The sequence below is a fragment of the Pelobates fuscus genome, chromosome 4 (assembly GCF_036172605.1).
Source record: "Pelobates fuscus isolate aPelFus1 chromosome 4, aPelFus1.pri, whole genome shotgun sequence".
Taxonomy (NCBI): domain Eukaryota; kingdom Metazoa; phylum Chordata; class Amphibia; order Anura; family Pelobatidae; genus Pelobates; species Pelobates fuscus.
Window position 1 is genome coordinate 22,309,408 of NC_086320.1, and position 17,534 is coordinate 22,326,941.

Sequence of the window (17,534 nt, forward strand, 5' to 3'; positions counted from 1 at the left end):
TGTTGCTGTTTTGTAATTGAATACAGCACGGCAAAGCAGCACTGCACCTTGCGGCAGAGAACGGCCAGGACAGGATAGCTGATATTCTGCTGTGGCACAAAGCATTTGTAAATGCAAAAACAAAGCTTGGATTAACGTCCCTTCACCTCTGTGCTCAGAATGGATTTAACCATCTGGTGAAATTGCTTGTAGAAACCCACCTCGCCAGCATTGATGCCATGACCTTGGTAAGCTATTTTTCAATCTGTGGTTTTTGTGTTTGCATATTTTTACCATTACTCTTTGCATGATTATTTAATATATTTGCTTATACCTTATCATTTTTTCTTGCCATTATATTCGGATGTATTACAGGCATTTGGGTGTTTTTTATATATTTTCATTCCATTTAACAAATGATGAATTTATACGGTCAAAGTGAAATGTTGCACAATGAAAACGCATCGGGCGTCATTAAATTTGCATGCGCTGTGCAGAACAAATACAGGGCCATTTTCTCATATAAGAGCTTTACAGTGGGGCTCTCTGCATGGGCTGGCCTGAAAGAGCATTAAAGTAACTTGCTCACTTTGAGGGGAGAATGCATGTCATTGGTAATGACACAACAACCCTCCTCTCTAGCCCAGCCCTTTCTTTGTGTCAGTGTGTAAATGTGCGTATCTAAGTGTGTTTGTGTTTATGTGTCAGTGTGTAACTAAGTGTGTGTGTGTGTGTGTGTCAGTGTGCATGTGTGTCTGTGTAAATATGTAATATGTAATCAAACGCCAACACTACATGCAAACACATGCAATCAAACAAAAATATAACATACAAACAAATCCCTGCAAATTCAAACACCAATACTACACAAAACTACAAGTCAACACTACATACAAACACACCCCAGCATTAAAATCCAAACATTACATAGAAGTACACCACTGCATTCCAATGGCAACGATACATACATATACACCTCTACATGCACACACTCACACATACTGCATACAAAATCATGATTAAATTTAAACGCACATATACAACCCTGCAAGGATGGACAAATGATAGAACCACAGCTGCAACAGCATCGTGAGTGTTGTACGACAGATGGGGTCTATCTTTAGACCACCATTGCACTGGGGGTATGGGCATTTCTTACGCTAGGGCCCTCTCTACAATAGTTCAGCCACTGCAGTAATGCCTATTTATCTGAGAAAGTAATTGTATCAGAGTTAGATATTTTCGGTGACATCACTGAGGCCATCACTTCTATGTAAGTTTTTATATTATTATTTGTGTAAGTGTGTATACCTGCTGTACCCAGATAACAAGGCTATGCATGTTTCTTGGGACGGGAGTCCGGAACACCCGTATTTAGAAACATTCGTCTGTGATGATATTTTAATATTTACACTGTGATAATGTTGCCGTATAGAATGTATTCCAATTGACCAACGTATGGAACGTAATTTGATGGATTCTGAATAATTCACTCTTTTATTTCACTTCCTTTAGACCATGCGAACACCCCTTCACCTGGCTGCCCTGAATGGTCAGCTCGATGTATGTAACAGTCTTTTAATGATGAAGGCCGATGTCGACGCGACCGATATTGTAAGTGGTACAAATTAGGCAAATTGTTTCATACTTACCGTCATTTTCTTTTCCTGATCATTATACATGGCGCAGTTACTATGGGTTAGCTCCTCCCCTCGAGGCAGAAAGGACAGGAAAATGAACTCTGAAATTGGTAAAAATAGATCCTCCTCCTTCCCATCAGGCAGTCTTTGTAACAAGATTCTCAACTCTCATAGTAAATGGATGGGAACGTCATTTTCCTTATTCCTGGTCAAACATGGCAGCATTTACTTGTGGGTAATATTAAATCCGTATACATAGTGGGAGGGACAGAGTTAAAATACAGCTAATAGTAATAAAAAACATTATTGAGCTGCACAAACTAAAAGCCGAACAAGTAACCAACAGGATATTGTCATAATATCTGCTCAGACAAGTCATTGTACCCCAGAGGCTACTGGTCATTAACACCCTGGTATTTAAATATATGGAAAAACCTGGAGAATTATAGAGCCAGGTAGGAATTAAGATCATGATTACCAAACCTACAAGGAATGTAAAAAAGTGAACTCTTCTAATAATTATTCTGCTTGATACTTATTCATATATATGTATGGCAATTCTTCTTTCTTCTTGTTGGGTGGCTCGCCTTGTATCGTGCATATTATAGTTCTTCTGTGTCACTTAAACATATAACACAATCAGACTTTCCTGGCTTTTCTTAAAAAGAGATTTTTCTTCTTGCTTCGCAAAAACAAAGTCAGTACGTACAATGTAATTGATGTTAAATAGGTCAACAGCTGATGGTACATGCTGGACATTCAGAATGTGAAGACACTCTCACAGCTGATGGTACATGCTGGACATTCAGAATGTGAAGACACTCTCACAGCTGATGGTACATGCTGGACATTCAGAGTGTGAAGACACTCTTACAGCTGATGGTACATGCTGGACATTCAGAGTGTGAAGACACTCTCACAGCTGATGGTACATGCTGGACATTCAGAGTGGGAGGACACTCTCACAGCTGATGGTACATGCTGGACATTCAGAGTGGGAGGACACTCTCACAGCTGATGGTACATGCTGGACATTCAGAATGTGAAGACACTCTCACAGCTGATGGTACATGCTGGACATTCAGAGTGGGAGGACACTCTCACAGCTGATGGTACATGCTGGACATTCAGAATGTGAAGACACTCTCACAGCTGATGGTACATGCTGGGCATTCAGAGTGTGAAGACACTCTCACAGCTGATGGTACATGCTGGACATTCAGAGTGTGAAGACAATCTCACAGCTGATGGTACACGCTGGACATTCAGAGTGTGAGGACACTCTCAAAGCTGATGGTACACTCTGGACATTCAGAGTGTGAGGACACTCTCACAGCTGATGGTACACTCTGGACATTCAGAGTGTGAGGACACTCTCACAGCTGATGGTACACGCTGGACATTCAGAGTGTGAAGACACTCTCACAGCTGATGGTACACGCTGGACATTCAGAGTGTGAAGACACTCTCACAGCTGATGGTACACGCTGGACATTCAGAGTGTGAAGACACTCTCACAGCTGATGGTACACGCTGGACATTCAGAGTGTGAAGACACTCTCACAGCTGATGGTACACGCTGGACATTCAGAGTGTGAGGACACTCTCACAGCTGATGGTACGTGCTGGACATTCAGAGTGTGAGGACATTCTCACAGCTGATGGTACACGCTGGACATTCAGAGTGTGAGGACATTCTCACAGCTGATGGTACACGCTGGACATTCAGAATGTGAAGACACTCTCACAGCTGATGGTACACGCTGGACATTCAGAGTGTGAAGACACTCTCACAGCTGATGGTACATGCTGGACATTCAGAGTGTGAGGACACTCTCACAGCTGATGGTACATGCTGGACATTCAGAGTGTGAAGACACTCTCACAGCTGATGGTACACGCTGGACATTCAGAGTGTGAAGACACTCTCACAGCTGATGGTACATGCTGGACATTCAGAGTGTGAAGACACTCTCACAGCTGATGGTACATGCTGGACATTCAGAGTGTGAAGACACTCTCACAGCTGATGGTACACGCTGGACATTCAGAGTGTGAAGACACTCTCACAGCTGATGGTACATGCTGGACATTCAGAGTGTGAAGACACTCTCACAGCTGATGGTACATGCTGGACATTCAGAGTGTGAAGACACTCTCACAGCTGATGGTACACGCTGGACATTTAGAGTGTGAAGACACTCTGCCTTCATGTTCCGTGTCTCAGTGTCTGTGTCTTATTCTCCTAGACTCCCTCTACACAGATAATACATTCTACATATATACCGCCAAAATGGCTGTGTAAGCATTACAAGTCAATGCTATTGATACAATATGCTTGTTGGCAATTCATTATTAGGTCATCCAATGTTCCATGGACACTCAGAAATAGAGAAGAGCTTACAACACTTATTGTCATCTGTTCATGTCACTCAAGATTAACCACACCTCAGTGTGAAATGCATGTAAGAAATAGTTCCAAAATATAGAATATCTTACAAGGAACATAGAAACATAGAATGTGACGGCAGATAAGAACCATTCGGCCCATCTAGTCTGCCCAGTTTTCTAAATACTTTCATTAGTCTCTGGCCTTATCTTATAGTTAGGATAGCTTTATGCCTATCCCACGCATGCTTAAACTCCTTTACTTTGTTAACCTCTACCACTTCAGATGGAAGGCTATTCCATGCATCCACTACTACAAGCCTCCATGATTGCTATTGACATATCTAGAGTAATACAAGACACATTCCTATAAGAAATGAGACATCTTACTTGCATCTATTTTGCTATGGAGAATAATAAAATAGATTAGAGGAGAACCTCCTTAAAACATAAAGACATGGTCTAGGAATTACAAACATATTTACGCGAAAACAGAAGTTAATGTCCTTCCCTAAAATAGAGGAAATACTCAATAGAGCAGTGGTTTATCCTGGTTTTGTGCTGCCCTAGGCAGGACAAAACTCAGGCGCCCCCTCCCACCCCCACCCTTCCCCCCTGCCCCGCCTTCTAAATACACACACACACACACATTCACTGACAGATACGCATACACTAGCTAACAGAAACACACACTCGCTAACAGACACACACACACACACTAACAGACACACACACTTACACACACTAACAGGCAAACACACTCACACTCACTTACAGACACACACACTCACATTCACACACACTCACTCACTAACAGACACACACACACTCACTAACAGACACACACAGACACACACTAACAGACACACACACACACACAGACACACACTCATTCACTAACAGACACACACACTAACAGACACACACAGACACACACTAACAGACAAATACACACTCACACTTTTTTTAATTTTTTATTTAACCCCCTCTCCCTCTCCCTGGGGTCCAGTGGCTGCTGGGCTGCTGGGCGGGCGGCGCTAGCGAGGGAGCACTTTCCCCTGAGCGCTCTGCTCAGTTCCCCCGACCGTGCACAGAGTGATGCCGGTCAACTGGAGCCGGAATATGACATCATATTCCAGCTCCCGGCATCACTCTGCGTCGCGCGAGGGAGCTAAGCAGAGCGCTCAGGGGAAAATGCTCCCTCACCAGCGCCGCCTGCCCGACCGACCACCTGGACTGTTGCTGCCCCCTGGAAAATGCCGCCCAAGGCAAATGCCTTGTTTGCCTTGCGGCTAAAACGTCACTGCAATAGAGGGCACCTCAAATCAGAACCTCAAATCAGAACCTTTTTAAAGGCACAACAAGCCATGAAATTCCAAACACTGATGAATGAAAATAGTCATACCCTGCTTTCAAACATGTAGGGGAAACTAGACTGAAAATCCCACCATTCTCTGGAAGTATGTATTTATTACATTCAGAATTATCACTGCTTCATCTCACCTTGCGTTACAGGAAACACAAATAATCTACCTGTAAGAAAAGGCAGAGCGTGGTAGAGACATAGGAGAGTCTAGACATACTCATCTGTAATGGTTACTCCAACCACCATGACCACTTCTGCTTTTAGATGTAACAAGCTTCTTCTTTGCTATATGGGATATATAATGAGCGAAATCTATGCCATCTTGTCGAATACATCAAAAGCATACATCAGGAGTTTTTACAACTGAAATGACTAGATATTTTTTTAATGTATCTAGCTAGAATATGTATGCAGTATTAAGATACGCCATTGCATCATACGCAGTACATCAAATGAACACATTTTTTGTTATGTTAAATAAAGGCATTTTTTATATCTCTAACTATTCCTGCGCTTGACTTTGCCCAAATTCCATATAACCTTCACTGAAATTTACATTTTAAACATTTAAAGATAAACTCTTGTACAGCAGAAAATATATTTAATTATTGAAAAATAGTTTACTGTAATGACATATAATCATTAATTGTTTATTTACCAATGTATTTGCTCCAGCAGTGTGTTTATCTCAGATATTTTTAGACTAACTGTGTTTAATCGTGCCATCTCTGCTGGAAGGTTACTGCTTGCACCTGCAAATCCTTCAGCAAAAAAAGAAATAAATATAATAATAATAATGATAATATATGTATATTCTAGTGTTCTCCTTAACTCATTGAGTGCTGTAGGTGTGCTCATTGCATTAAGTACGCTTCGGGCATTGAAAAGGTTAAAACTACTCTCAGCGTTTCACTTTGTAGTTAGTGTTTCTCCTGTTTAAGACATGCTCATCACGTGGTGCCCTATACATGCCATGTCGTTTATTCTTGTTTATGTCTTGTTGGATGACGCATTTCACTTGCATAATATTTGTCCTGATACATTTCAGCAGACATGGTTTTCGCTCGTGGCATGTGAATCTTTAAAGAGCAGGCTGCCGTCTGTTTTAGGCTCTATTTCTTCCTGTATTATTGAAACTTCAGAACAGCAGCCGCCGGCAGGAAGTTTCCCATCGGTTCACTCCCTTTCCTCTCTATGAGGATCTGTGACTGATGACAGCTCACTTGATCTTAACATGAAATGTTGAGCGCATTTCCTCAATGTCTGTGATTTCAAGTGTGCGAGTCTCAGTGGGATGTATGAACAATGTAACAGGCTGTTTGGAATTTTCAACTACTGACACATTGGATCGTAGTATATCGGTGACCATCAGTGGACGTTTATTCACTGTGTTTGCGAAAATTCATTTTTAGCTTAAGTTTTACTGGCTGGATAATTTTTCATAATCCACAATTTTTCCTGAAATTTGCAATTCCCTCGTCGTCAGTTGTCCATAATTATCATTTTAGCGATTGAGCATCTTTATAGATCATTGCTCCCCATTTTGCTGCATGATGTAAAATCTAATTAACATACAATATATATTTATAGCTTTTATGTTTGGTTTTCGTTATTTTATTCTGCTTTTGGATTACTCTTGAACTTAAACAGGTTAAAAAGCACACTTACTGCATAAACTAAAAGTATTTTAATATTTGGATTGGTTTTGTTTATTGTAAATTTTCTCCCTTGAGATGAATCAGAATTTAAAATGATCTGCTATAGAATTCAGATAATGTCTTTCTAAAAAGTTTATTTTGTGGTCCTTTGCCTGTATAATGAACACGCCTTCTGGTTTTCTTACTCGAAGTGTAATGACATTCATTTTGGATGACTCTTTTCTGATTGGCCCAAAGTATGAATTGACGTTAAGTACTTTACTGACAAAATAACAAAAACACTATTAATCTTGCTTATTGTATGATTTTTGTTCCAAACTCACCCCAATTCACTGTTTAGGAAATACATCACCTAATACTATTGACTACAGAGCTGTAAATCTGATTGTCATGATAGTGAGAGGATTGAAGGTGAGATATATGTTATATTAATAAGTGTATATATATATTTCCATATTTCCTTAGGAAGGCCAAACTCCTCTCCACCTGGCAGCAGAAAATGATCATTCGGAAGTTGTGAAACTATTCCTGAAACACAAGCCTGAGTTGGTGATGTCTGCTAACATGGGCGGCTCCACGTGTGCGCACATTGCAGCCACGAAAGGCAGTGTTGCAGTAATCAAGGAACTCCTCAGATTCAACAAGACTGGAGTAACCACAACACGCAACAAGGTGAGTACATTCTACGCCCTATATATGCATATCCAATCCCCCACGGTCAGACAGAACTCTCGTTTCACCTTTAAGGGTTATCTTTTTACCCCACTCCTTATGTATTATATGCTACTCTGTGAGCTTAGAGTCAGGTGATGTACTTGTGCATGCGCACAAGCCTCACTGGAGCACGCCCAACAGGCGCCATGACACATAAAATAACAAAAATGGAAAAATAAAAATGTGATACAGTGATTCTCTTAAATTAAGCCTGAGAGTTAGTATCACTGTATCACATTTTTACTTTTTTTGTTCTTGTCTTTGTATGTATGTAGTTCCTCCATTATCAAATCTGTTATCTATTCTAATATAAAGTTATTTTGTACAGATCTTTATCTGTGTATCCATCTCGAGACCTATTTTTTTATGTTCCATTTTGGTTGTCAGTTCTTCTCGGTTTGTAGTATATGTTTCCATTTAAAAACTATGAGATCTATCTAGTATCATCGTCCTTCCTGGAGGCCCCTTTGATGCATGCCGTGTGCTGGTGTAATTAGCTTCTGCAAAACATTTCCGCATTTTTTCCATTGTTCTGGGTCTGAGCTACAAGGTTCCGAGTGTTAGCTTTGGTGTAAACCGGAGTTCTTCATTTCCCTTCCTGAGTTCTATACAGCCTCTCGCCTGGACTATAATCCACTTACTAGAGGAAAGAACGTATTTGGCCCTTTGTAATGTGATTCATATATGTAGACATTTAGGTGTAAAGATGCACTATGAAGTTAACCCCTTCACCACCAAACCCTTTTTACACCTTATACATTTTTCCAGGGCAGAGGCTCACTCGGTGCTGGCTAGGTCTCCTCCTCCTGCGATATTCTGCACGCCTTAAAGTTTCCACCAGGAAAGCATTAAATTAATGATTTGCTATGGGGAATTTATAGATGTTAGACAACCTCATGCAAAGTGTGAGAACGTCCAACATCGTTTCACGAAGTCAAACTCTGTTATGCACCAGGAAGAGCCCATTAGACAGCAACTAGAAGAGGTCTTAGATGTGGTCTAAACCCTTCAGAGTTTCTCTGAAGCTAAAATGTTTACATTTCAGGGTTAAGGGAACCAGGGCACTTCAATGAGATAAAGTGGTCTGGGTGCCTATAGTGTTCCTTTAAATGTTCCTCTGCAGAGACTCCAAGCAGCCTAAAAGAGCAGTCCAGCATTGGAGCACCAAGAATTATGAGTACCGATTTATGGTCTTCTTGTAGTTTGCATTGCTTTGTATACATGAAATTTAAATATCTTTTTTAGATTGACATTGGTAAAGGACTGGTTGTTCACTCCATTTTTTTGCCCATAAACTGCCCTGACCCTGACATTAATTGAGATTGGAGGGCATCTTGTCTGGTTTCCACAAGACTCAGGGTATTCCTGGGCCTCAAGAGAGACTAAAATATAGGATACATAATGATATATAACTCCATTGAGGGGTTCTAAAGACATCAAAATAATTTACGAGGCCAAAGATCTAAATCTAGATCTATTTTTTTTAACTCCTCAGTTTTTTTAATTTTTTGATCAGGTTTTGCATCAAGTATTCATTTTAATGTGTACCTATATCTCATTGTCTCATTATGATGGCTTTTTATTTGACGACAGAAGGTAGAAGAAAGAAGATCTTAAAACAGGGCTCTCTTGATCCTCTCTTGCTGTACGACAGGGTCTCGCCGACCCTAGATATGTTTGCTTTTATAAGGCTGTTGGTATAATGGTTCTAAAAGTTTTATAGTTTGTGGCCGTAACTTGACACTTTAACGATGTCTTTTACCCGCATCGAGAAAACTTACACAGAAGAAAATCGTACAGTGAAAGTGTTGAGTTACCCTATAAGTTTTTATTTTTATTTTTAACCTGGATGACTTTCACAAAATGATTGTGAATTGAAAAAAACTTAATTGCCAAAGTTTTTGTTACAGACAGTGGGCTATAGGTCTACATGTATGTGGAATAGTGTGAGTTCCGAAGCAGAAACCTGGAATGTTATGTTCCTTGGAACAATTCTAACCGCAGTGTTCTAATTATCTGTTTGGATGGCCGCTGTTCGCATGAATGACCATCTTGGTCTCACGAACGCAGGCAGCGGTGTATGGTCGCCGAGGACATGGAACTATTTTCATACACTGTAACTCCCGAACACCGCTGGTCTTCCAGAATCGCCTGCGTTCGATTCTACACCACTTAGAAGGGCACTGTTCGGTGGAATTGTTCCTACGAACAAGGTGAACAAGCTCCAGGGTACGAACATTGACTATGTTCGGTAGTTTGTTTGGTTTTTAAACTACCGAACTAGACCGACCGCAAGCCCTGATTCTCTGGAACTGTTTTGGGCATGGGACCATGTGTGCGGTTGGACAAATTATTATATTATTTTTGGATATGTTGGTCACCCAGATCGGGGCTATTAAGGGATGTAACGTTTGTGGAGGTTTTGTGTGTTTAAAGGTATTTTGGGTCTTTTGTAAAAATTTATGTTTTCTGTGCCTGGAGATAATTGAGTTTAGTACAATCCCTGACACAATTATCTCCCAGGCACAAAGGGTGGATTATCTTGTTTTATGTGGGAGTGTCCTAGACATGAGAACCAATGATACTGTGTGTATGTTTTTACTGTAGTCTACTCTCAGGTCCAGGGGAAGTGCCCCTTGCATGGGGACCTGTATATAAGGCCATTTGTAGCTGCCAATAAATGAGTTCCAGTTTACCCTACAACAACAAAGCCTTGTCTCGTGCTTGTAGGGGAAAGCTATACCAGCTCTAATCCCTGCTCTTGGGATTGTTCTTTGGATTACTATAATCACTAGCTTTTGTATTCTCTTAGTGTGTCAGATGTAACTCAAAACTGGATAAACAAAATGTGGCAAATGGAGCTTCGCAAGAGTACCCTTTGGAATTGCCTCTATGTATGAAATATTTAAAATAAAAAACTCCTCAAGCTATTTGAGGTTAAATTGTGTGGATATTCAGATAACTTTCTGATCAACGGGTCTACACAGTAATAACACGATCAAATCTATCTACACTATTTAGAGATTATGAAATTGAATCCAAGCCAAATGGAAATTGGAGTTACTCTCGTAAAATAATTCGGGCTTGTATGAAGGCCTAGAGAAAATAGCAGCAATAGAAATGCTACCTCTAAAAAGGATTTAGAATATAGTCACTTAATGTTTGATTATGCGTCAAAATGTATTCCTGGGCTCAGAGAAGCCAGGGCTCCGTTAAGAGAACTTCCAGAAAAAGGACGCACAATGGACTTGGGATGAATCAATAAACAAAGTCTTCGAAGACATTAACAATCCAATTGTGCACATGACAAAACTGGATTACGATATCTGACTTCAAGAAAGAGGTTATAATAGAGGTTGATGCCACTTAGTTTAAGATACAGAGAGTGCTAATGGAGGAAGACAGGCTTTCAAATAGCTTGTGCTTTAAGATAGACCATCTTCTAGTCTCGGCTCTACCACAAATGCAGAAATTTTTCTTACAACATATGATGTAACTGTAGTATATATTCCTGGTAAAAGAATCACCGTAGCTGATAGGCTTTCAAGAACATTCAAACCAGGATAAAATAAAAAATGGAGGAAAATGACTTGAAAAGTAATGATGAAGCTGCATGTGGGAAATTTCAGGTTGCATTGTGCAAAAGATGTGTAATAGATTGTAACAGTAAATAATCGTGCAGTATTCAAGGAGAGTCAGAAAGCAAAACAAAAGAAATCCAGTGAAATGCCAGAGAGCAATGATTGCCTCTGACCTACAGGAATCAGAACACCTTTCTCTTAGTGGTGGACTTCTACTGGAATGGGATTTCAAACACACATTATGCATTGTCACAATCACAAGACTTAGCTGAAATGTGTACAAACTGCTAAAAGCAATTGGACATAAGTAGTCCAAACCAATCAAAATCCGTAGCCACTGCATTTTAAATGACCGGAAGACTCCAATAGATGGAATTCCGTCCACCTTTTGCACAGTTTTTAATGAAGAGATGATTGAAATCGGTTTTGTCTCCAAGTCCAACAAAACTGCTTTATAACGTCCAGGTATGTGGAAAGGTGCAACAATGTTTACAATCTTTGATAAAACAAACAAAAGATCTATGATTGAGACTCCAGATTGCTGATGCATTGTGAAGATGAAGATAGTGTCTAAAGGAAGGTGGGAACTTATAGTGAACAGAGTACATCTGCAGCATGACAAAAGTAGAGATGCAGAATTTTACGCACAACTAGAAAGTTCCTCCAAGTTTTTAAAATTTTAACCAAAGTTCAGCTGGTGTGTCAGATGCAGGCATAGAGAAAACTAACCAGAACCAAAAAAGTGGAAGAAAACTCAGAACAAGACCTTCTTCTAACATGACACATTGGGTGCAACATTATCCACCCATCAAATTCTCCAGATATAGAGAATCAAACTATTGGGGACAAATGATCCTGCATAATTACCTACTAAATTGCCTCTAGTTTTGCATAGCCATCAGCTTTATTATATTGTTTTGTTTATAAACAAGGGGGACAAGACAAAGGTTGTTATGGTATAGAGTTATCCATGTTTGTTAACGTCTCAGATCTAACAGGACTTCCTGCCTTTCCCCCCTATAAATGTGGGCCTGCAGCTGTGAGACTCTATTTTAGGTTTTTTTTTGCCACTTCTGTAGGTCTAGGTTTCTATAAATAAAAAGATGGGATTTCTAGCGCTTGTTCAAAGTCAATGTGGCAGCTCAGACTACCCAAACCAGAGTCTCTTCCTTCTGACCGTAGGTCCCTTTCTAAGTCCAGGTTCACAGATTATTAGGGCTGCTAACCATTTCATCAATTAGTAGTATTTTTATTTTGCAAGTGTGTTGTGAACTCACTATAATGCTGCTTTTAGTGAATAAATCCTGAACAGTGAAAGTACTAAACAATTCCCTCTGCCCTATTGTCATTTTTGGCATGCAAAAAAATCAATTACACTTGGAAAAAAGAACTTGATCTGAGCTCAGCTATTGTTCTTCGTACAAGTCAAGGTCATACGTTGCTTTTAGTGAATGGAAATGTTATTTTATTAATAGCACCTCACTCTCTCCTTGATGTTGCAGACTAATGACTCCACGCCAATGCATCTGGCTGCCGCGGGCGGTCATTCAGAGGTGGTCAAGGTCCTATTGGAAACTGGTGCGTCCGCATCGGATGAGAACGGGGTGAGTTAAAAAAAAAAAGAAAGCATGGACCTCTGATTAAACTTTTTTAATATTAAAGAGAAACTGACACTTTTTTGAAAGTTGTTTTGAGGATGCTAAAAAATTGATATTAGTAAACAGTAAAAGTTTGCTCACTAAGTTTACCTATATTTATTTTAATTTTATTTTTTTTGACAGGAAAGAATGACCGCAATCCATCTGGCAGCTAAGAATGGACACATTAATGTACTCGAAGTCTTAAAAGGCAGTGTCTCATTACGCATTACCAGCACCAAGGTGAGGTCTTCCCATGGGCATTTTAACTGGGTCATCCAGAAGTGGTGTCATAAGATAACTTTTAATGGTGGTACTATAATGGTACTCTATAACTATAACAAAGGCATAGCAGACTAACATTTAGCAGTTACTGTTCTTTAACTTGGTTATGCATACACCTGGGACATCTCAAAATTGGGAATTATTATTATTATTATTAATATTATTGCCATTTATATAGCGCCAACAGATTCCGTAGCGCTTTACAATATTATGAGAGGGGGGATTTAACTATAAATAGGACAATTACAAGAAAACTTACAGGAACGATAGGTTGAAGAGGACCCTGCTCAAACAAGCTTACAGTCTATAGGAGGTGGGGTGTAAAACAGGAAATAGCAATCAAATAAGGTGGGAGTGAAGCAGAGCTGTGAGGAGAGAGTAGAGTGCTGCCCTTTAGGAGAGAGCAAGAGACAGGTATGTAAAGTAGAAGTCACTCTGGGAGGCCATAAACTTTCCTATAGAGATGGGTTTTAAGGCACTTCTTAAAGGATTGAAGACTAGGGGAGAATCTGATGGCGGTAGGCAGGCTATTCCAAAGGAAGGGAGCTTCCCGCGAGAAGTCCTGCAAGCGTGCGAGCAGCGGACAGGAGAAGGTCACGGCAGAGCGGAGAGACCAAGACCTATGGATCTGTGAAGATATATAAGAGGGGCTAGAATTGGTCAATGCTTTATAGGTATAGGTTAGAACTTTGTATTGACTCCTATAGGATACAGGAAGCCAATGTAAGGACTGACAGAGGTGTGAGAGGACCGACTACAGGGGAAAATCAGTCTGGCGGCAGCATTCATTACAGACTGTAATGGGGCAATACGGTTTTTGGGAAGACCGATTAGAAAAGGTTTACAATAATCCATGCGGGAAATTACTACAGCATAGAGAAGCTCCTTAGTAGCATCTTGCGTTGAGGCTGCTAAGTTCAGGGGTGGGTTAATGGGAATATTGAAGTCCCCGAGAATTAGGGATGGTATGTTAGAGGAGAGGAAGTAGGGTAGCCATGCAGCAAAGTGGTCATGAAGGAGGAGAGGGGAATCAGGGGGCGATAAATAACGGCAATTGGCTCCAGTGGGTAAAAGCCATGGCCTAAGACACATAAACTAATTTCCCTTTTGTTGAGTTTCCAATCTGAAGCCATGTCACTGTGGTCTACAATTAATTTGCAAATATTAGTTGCAGAGTGTGCATTTATTTTTCCAAGCTGGTGTATGGACTGTGAAAGCTCTAAAAGTATTAGAATGAATTTTGTGATAATTTCTCAATTCTCAATACCTTATTTTCCTCCTCAGACTGGGTTTACAGCTCTCCACGTCGCAGCTCAATATGGCCAGATGGATTTCGTCCGAGAAATTTTGACCAAAGTGCCAGCATCCGTGCTAAGTGAACCTCCCAAAGTGGCCCCAGACTCACTGCTTCTGAAAGAACAATGGACCGAAGTAAGGGTGGATCAATAATACGGTTTTATTTGACATTTTTAGGATACCCTAATATTGATAACTGCCGCACCACTTTCCTGCAAATAGCAACACACGGCGTGTCTTTCGTATACCTAATTCATTCGTATACTCCCTAAATGCTAGGGACTTAGTTATTATAGCTCTTTCGCATAGAACATTGATTCGTACGTTCCCAAAATCCAAGTTGTTAGTAAAAGTAAATCCAGCGGTTCTTCGGTCACATACCCGACATCTTCAGAAGGATATTGATACCTTAGAGAGAGTTCAAAGAAGGGCTACTAAACTGGTTCATGGATTGCAGGATAAAACTTACAAGGAAAGGTTAAAGAATCTTAACATGTATAGCTTGGTGGAAAGACGAGACAGGGGGGATATGATAGAAACATTTAAATACATAAAGGGGTAGTGGATGCATGGAATAGCCTTCCAGCTGAAGTGGTAGAGGTTAACACAGTAAAGGAGTTTAAGCATGCGTGGGATAGGCATAAGGCTATCCTTACTATAAGATACTATACTAATGCCAGGGACTAATGAAAGTATTTAGAAAACTGGGCAGACTAGATGGGCCGAATGGTTCTTATCTGCCGTCACATTCTATGTTTCTATGTTTCTATCAGTCGAGACTCGATGAAGGGTGCAGGAATGTTTAATTATGGTCAGATGGCCCACTTTTGTACACAGACCCCCATCAGGGGATCTCAAGCCAAAGTATAGCAGAACACTCCCACAACACGCCCATGACACTCCCACAACACTCACTGGAGTCTCAGTGTCTGGGAGATAATTTAGTGTACTTTGCTTAAACTAATTATCTCCCAGGCACTGGAGTCCCAAATCATAAAACATAAAATATTAAAAATACACATAACACATATAGGAACCCCCACAAATGTTATATCCCCAGATAGCCTGGATCTGAGCGCCCAAGTTGTCCAAATAGCGCTCAGATCCCACGAACACAGTCGTATGGCCACCGGGGTAAAGTTTTGACCGACCGCACACGTGACGCCTGCCCAAATTAGTTCCATAGAATCAGTGGTAGCAGTCGGTCACATTCGGGAGTTCCAAAATGAACAAAAAGACGAACGGTTCTCCTGGCTCATAGGTAGCTTTTTTTGCCTTGTTCGTGTGAACAAACCTACCGAACTGCGCTCTCCAGGCTTGTCAGGGAAAAAAGCAGGCGTTTGTGAAGTTTAGCCGGTGTTCGCGAAGTCAAGTGTCCGACTTATAGTTCCAGACACTCAACGACCAAGTCCTGCTGCCTGCTTTCGTGCGACAAGATGGCCGCCGTTTTCTCCAGCACGTGTTGTTCAGCCACACAGGGAGAGCCCTTAAGTCTGTGGTTTCTTTGAAGTTAATGAGTAAGGGGGGTGGTCGGCGTTCGGTAGATTTATCTACCGAACACAGGGAAAGTAACTTTGGGAATAAAATACATAGTTTTGTCACAATACATAACAGAATAAATAAATTTTTGTAAGATGGGGAAAAAATTATTTTAGACCTTCTTTAGACCATGCTACTTTGGACCCTTCAACCCTTAGTAAAGTTTATTTGCCGTATTATAAAATCATAACCCTTATAATGATTCAGAGTCACTCTCCGTGTGATGGAGTTGGCCAGAGGAGAATTATGGAGATTGTAGTCTAAGCCTATCTAAAAGGTTTATTTTCTAAAGACCAAATGCCTCCAGTCTGGGTTAGCAAAATCATTCCAGGTCATTCAGAGTGCCTAATACAGACAATGTTCTCAAGATTTATCAACATGCAGATTGTCCAATACAGCCTCAGAATTACAGAAAATGTAGGCCAGATACCACACTGTCTGAATAAAACCGAATGATCAAAATCTGGAAACAAGAAATGGAAATACTAATCAATTGCTCAAATACAGTAATAATTAAACACCATTGAAAGCTGTCTGCCTGCACATTCAGTCCATGTAAATGAGTACAATACGACTTGATCTAGTTTGCAGGTAGACAACATGTTATTAGCAACATTTTGATAGCGAACTTAGTGGGAGATTTAACATACCCTAATAATTAAAGGAACATTCCAGGTATTATTACTTCTAGAGCCAGCTGGAGTGATTATGGACGGTGCCACAATCGCCCTAGCACTTTGCCAAGGTTAGATGTCAAAAGGTTTAGCATGAGAATTTACCTGGGACCCACTAGATCCTACTAGGTGCCATGCCATGTCAGCCACATCTGGGATGCTTTAGCAGAAGAGGTCAGCTCTATAGAGGGTAGGTCCATTTAGGACTGCACTCATGCTGAGAGTGTTGGTTGAGTGCTCTCAGACATTAGGAGTGGCCTTACATCTGCCATACTCTATGCTACAGAGTAAAATGCATTAATAATCACTGCTCCATTTTCTAACATTTTTATCTCATGATCTCTCATGAATACTCTTCCTTTCAGTGAAGAAGCTTATCACTGGTGGTCTAGTGGAGACAGAGGGGGGAATATATACATAAATACATCCTGGTTAAGTCAATATACAGCCTTCAGTCCTTTGGCAATTTACTTTTTATTAGAAAGTATAGATTTAATGCATGTAAATAAAAAAAATTATCTACATCATGTAAAGTCCAATCTAATACTAAACAGTTCCTTACTTTGCATCTTTTCCCTTTAAGTCAGGATACACACCGTTACATCTGGCTTCACAATCGGGTCATGAAAGTCTAGTTCGTCTTTTATTAAATTATCCAGGAGTTCAAGTTGATGTGGCCACCAGCCAGCAGGTAACAAATTATATATTAAATAATTTTAATACTTACTCACAAAAGCTTCTGAATTATTGTATTTCATGTTTTTTTAAATGTATTTC

General features: G+C 40.3%; 1 protein-coding gene across 1 annotated transcript in view; it reads left to right on the forward strand.

Annotated features, from left to right (window-relative positions):
• LOC134607709 (serine/threonine-protein phosphatase 6 regulatory ankyrin repeat subunit A-like) overlaps positions 1-17,534 on the forward strand; it is a 113,339-nt gene that overhangs the window by 85,296 nt on the left and 10,509 nt on the right. Inside the window, exons 17-23 of the mRNA XM_063450248.1 lie at positions 27-227; positions 1,495-1,593; positions 7,497-7,703; positions 12,829-12,930; positions 13,108-13,206; positions 14,533-14,679; positions 17,341-17,448. Coding sequence (XP_063306318.1) covers positions 27-227; positions 1,495-1,593; positions 7,497-7,703; positions 12,829-12,930; positions 13,108-13,206; positions 14,533-14,679; positions 17,341-17,448 — 963 coding nt within the window. The remainder of the gene's footprint in view (positions 1-26; positions 228-1,494; positions 1,594-7,496; positions 7,704-12,828; positions 12,931-13,107; positions 13,207-14,532; positions 14,680-17,340; positions 17,449-17,534) is intronic.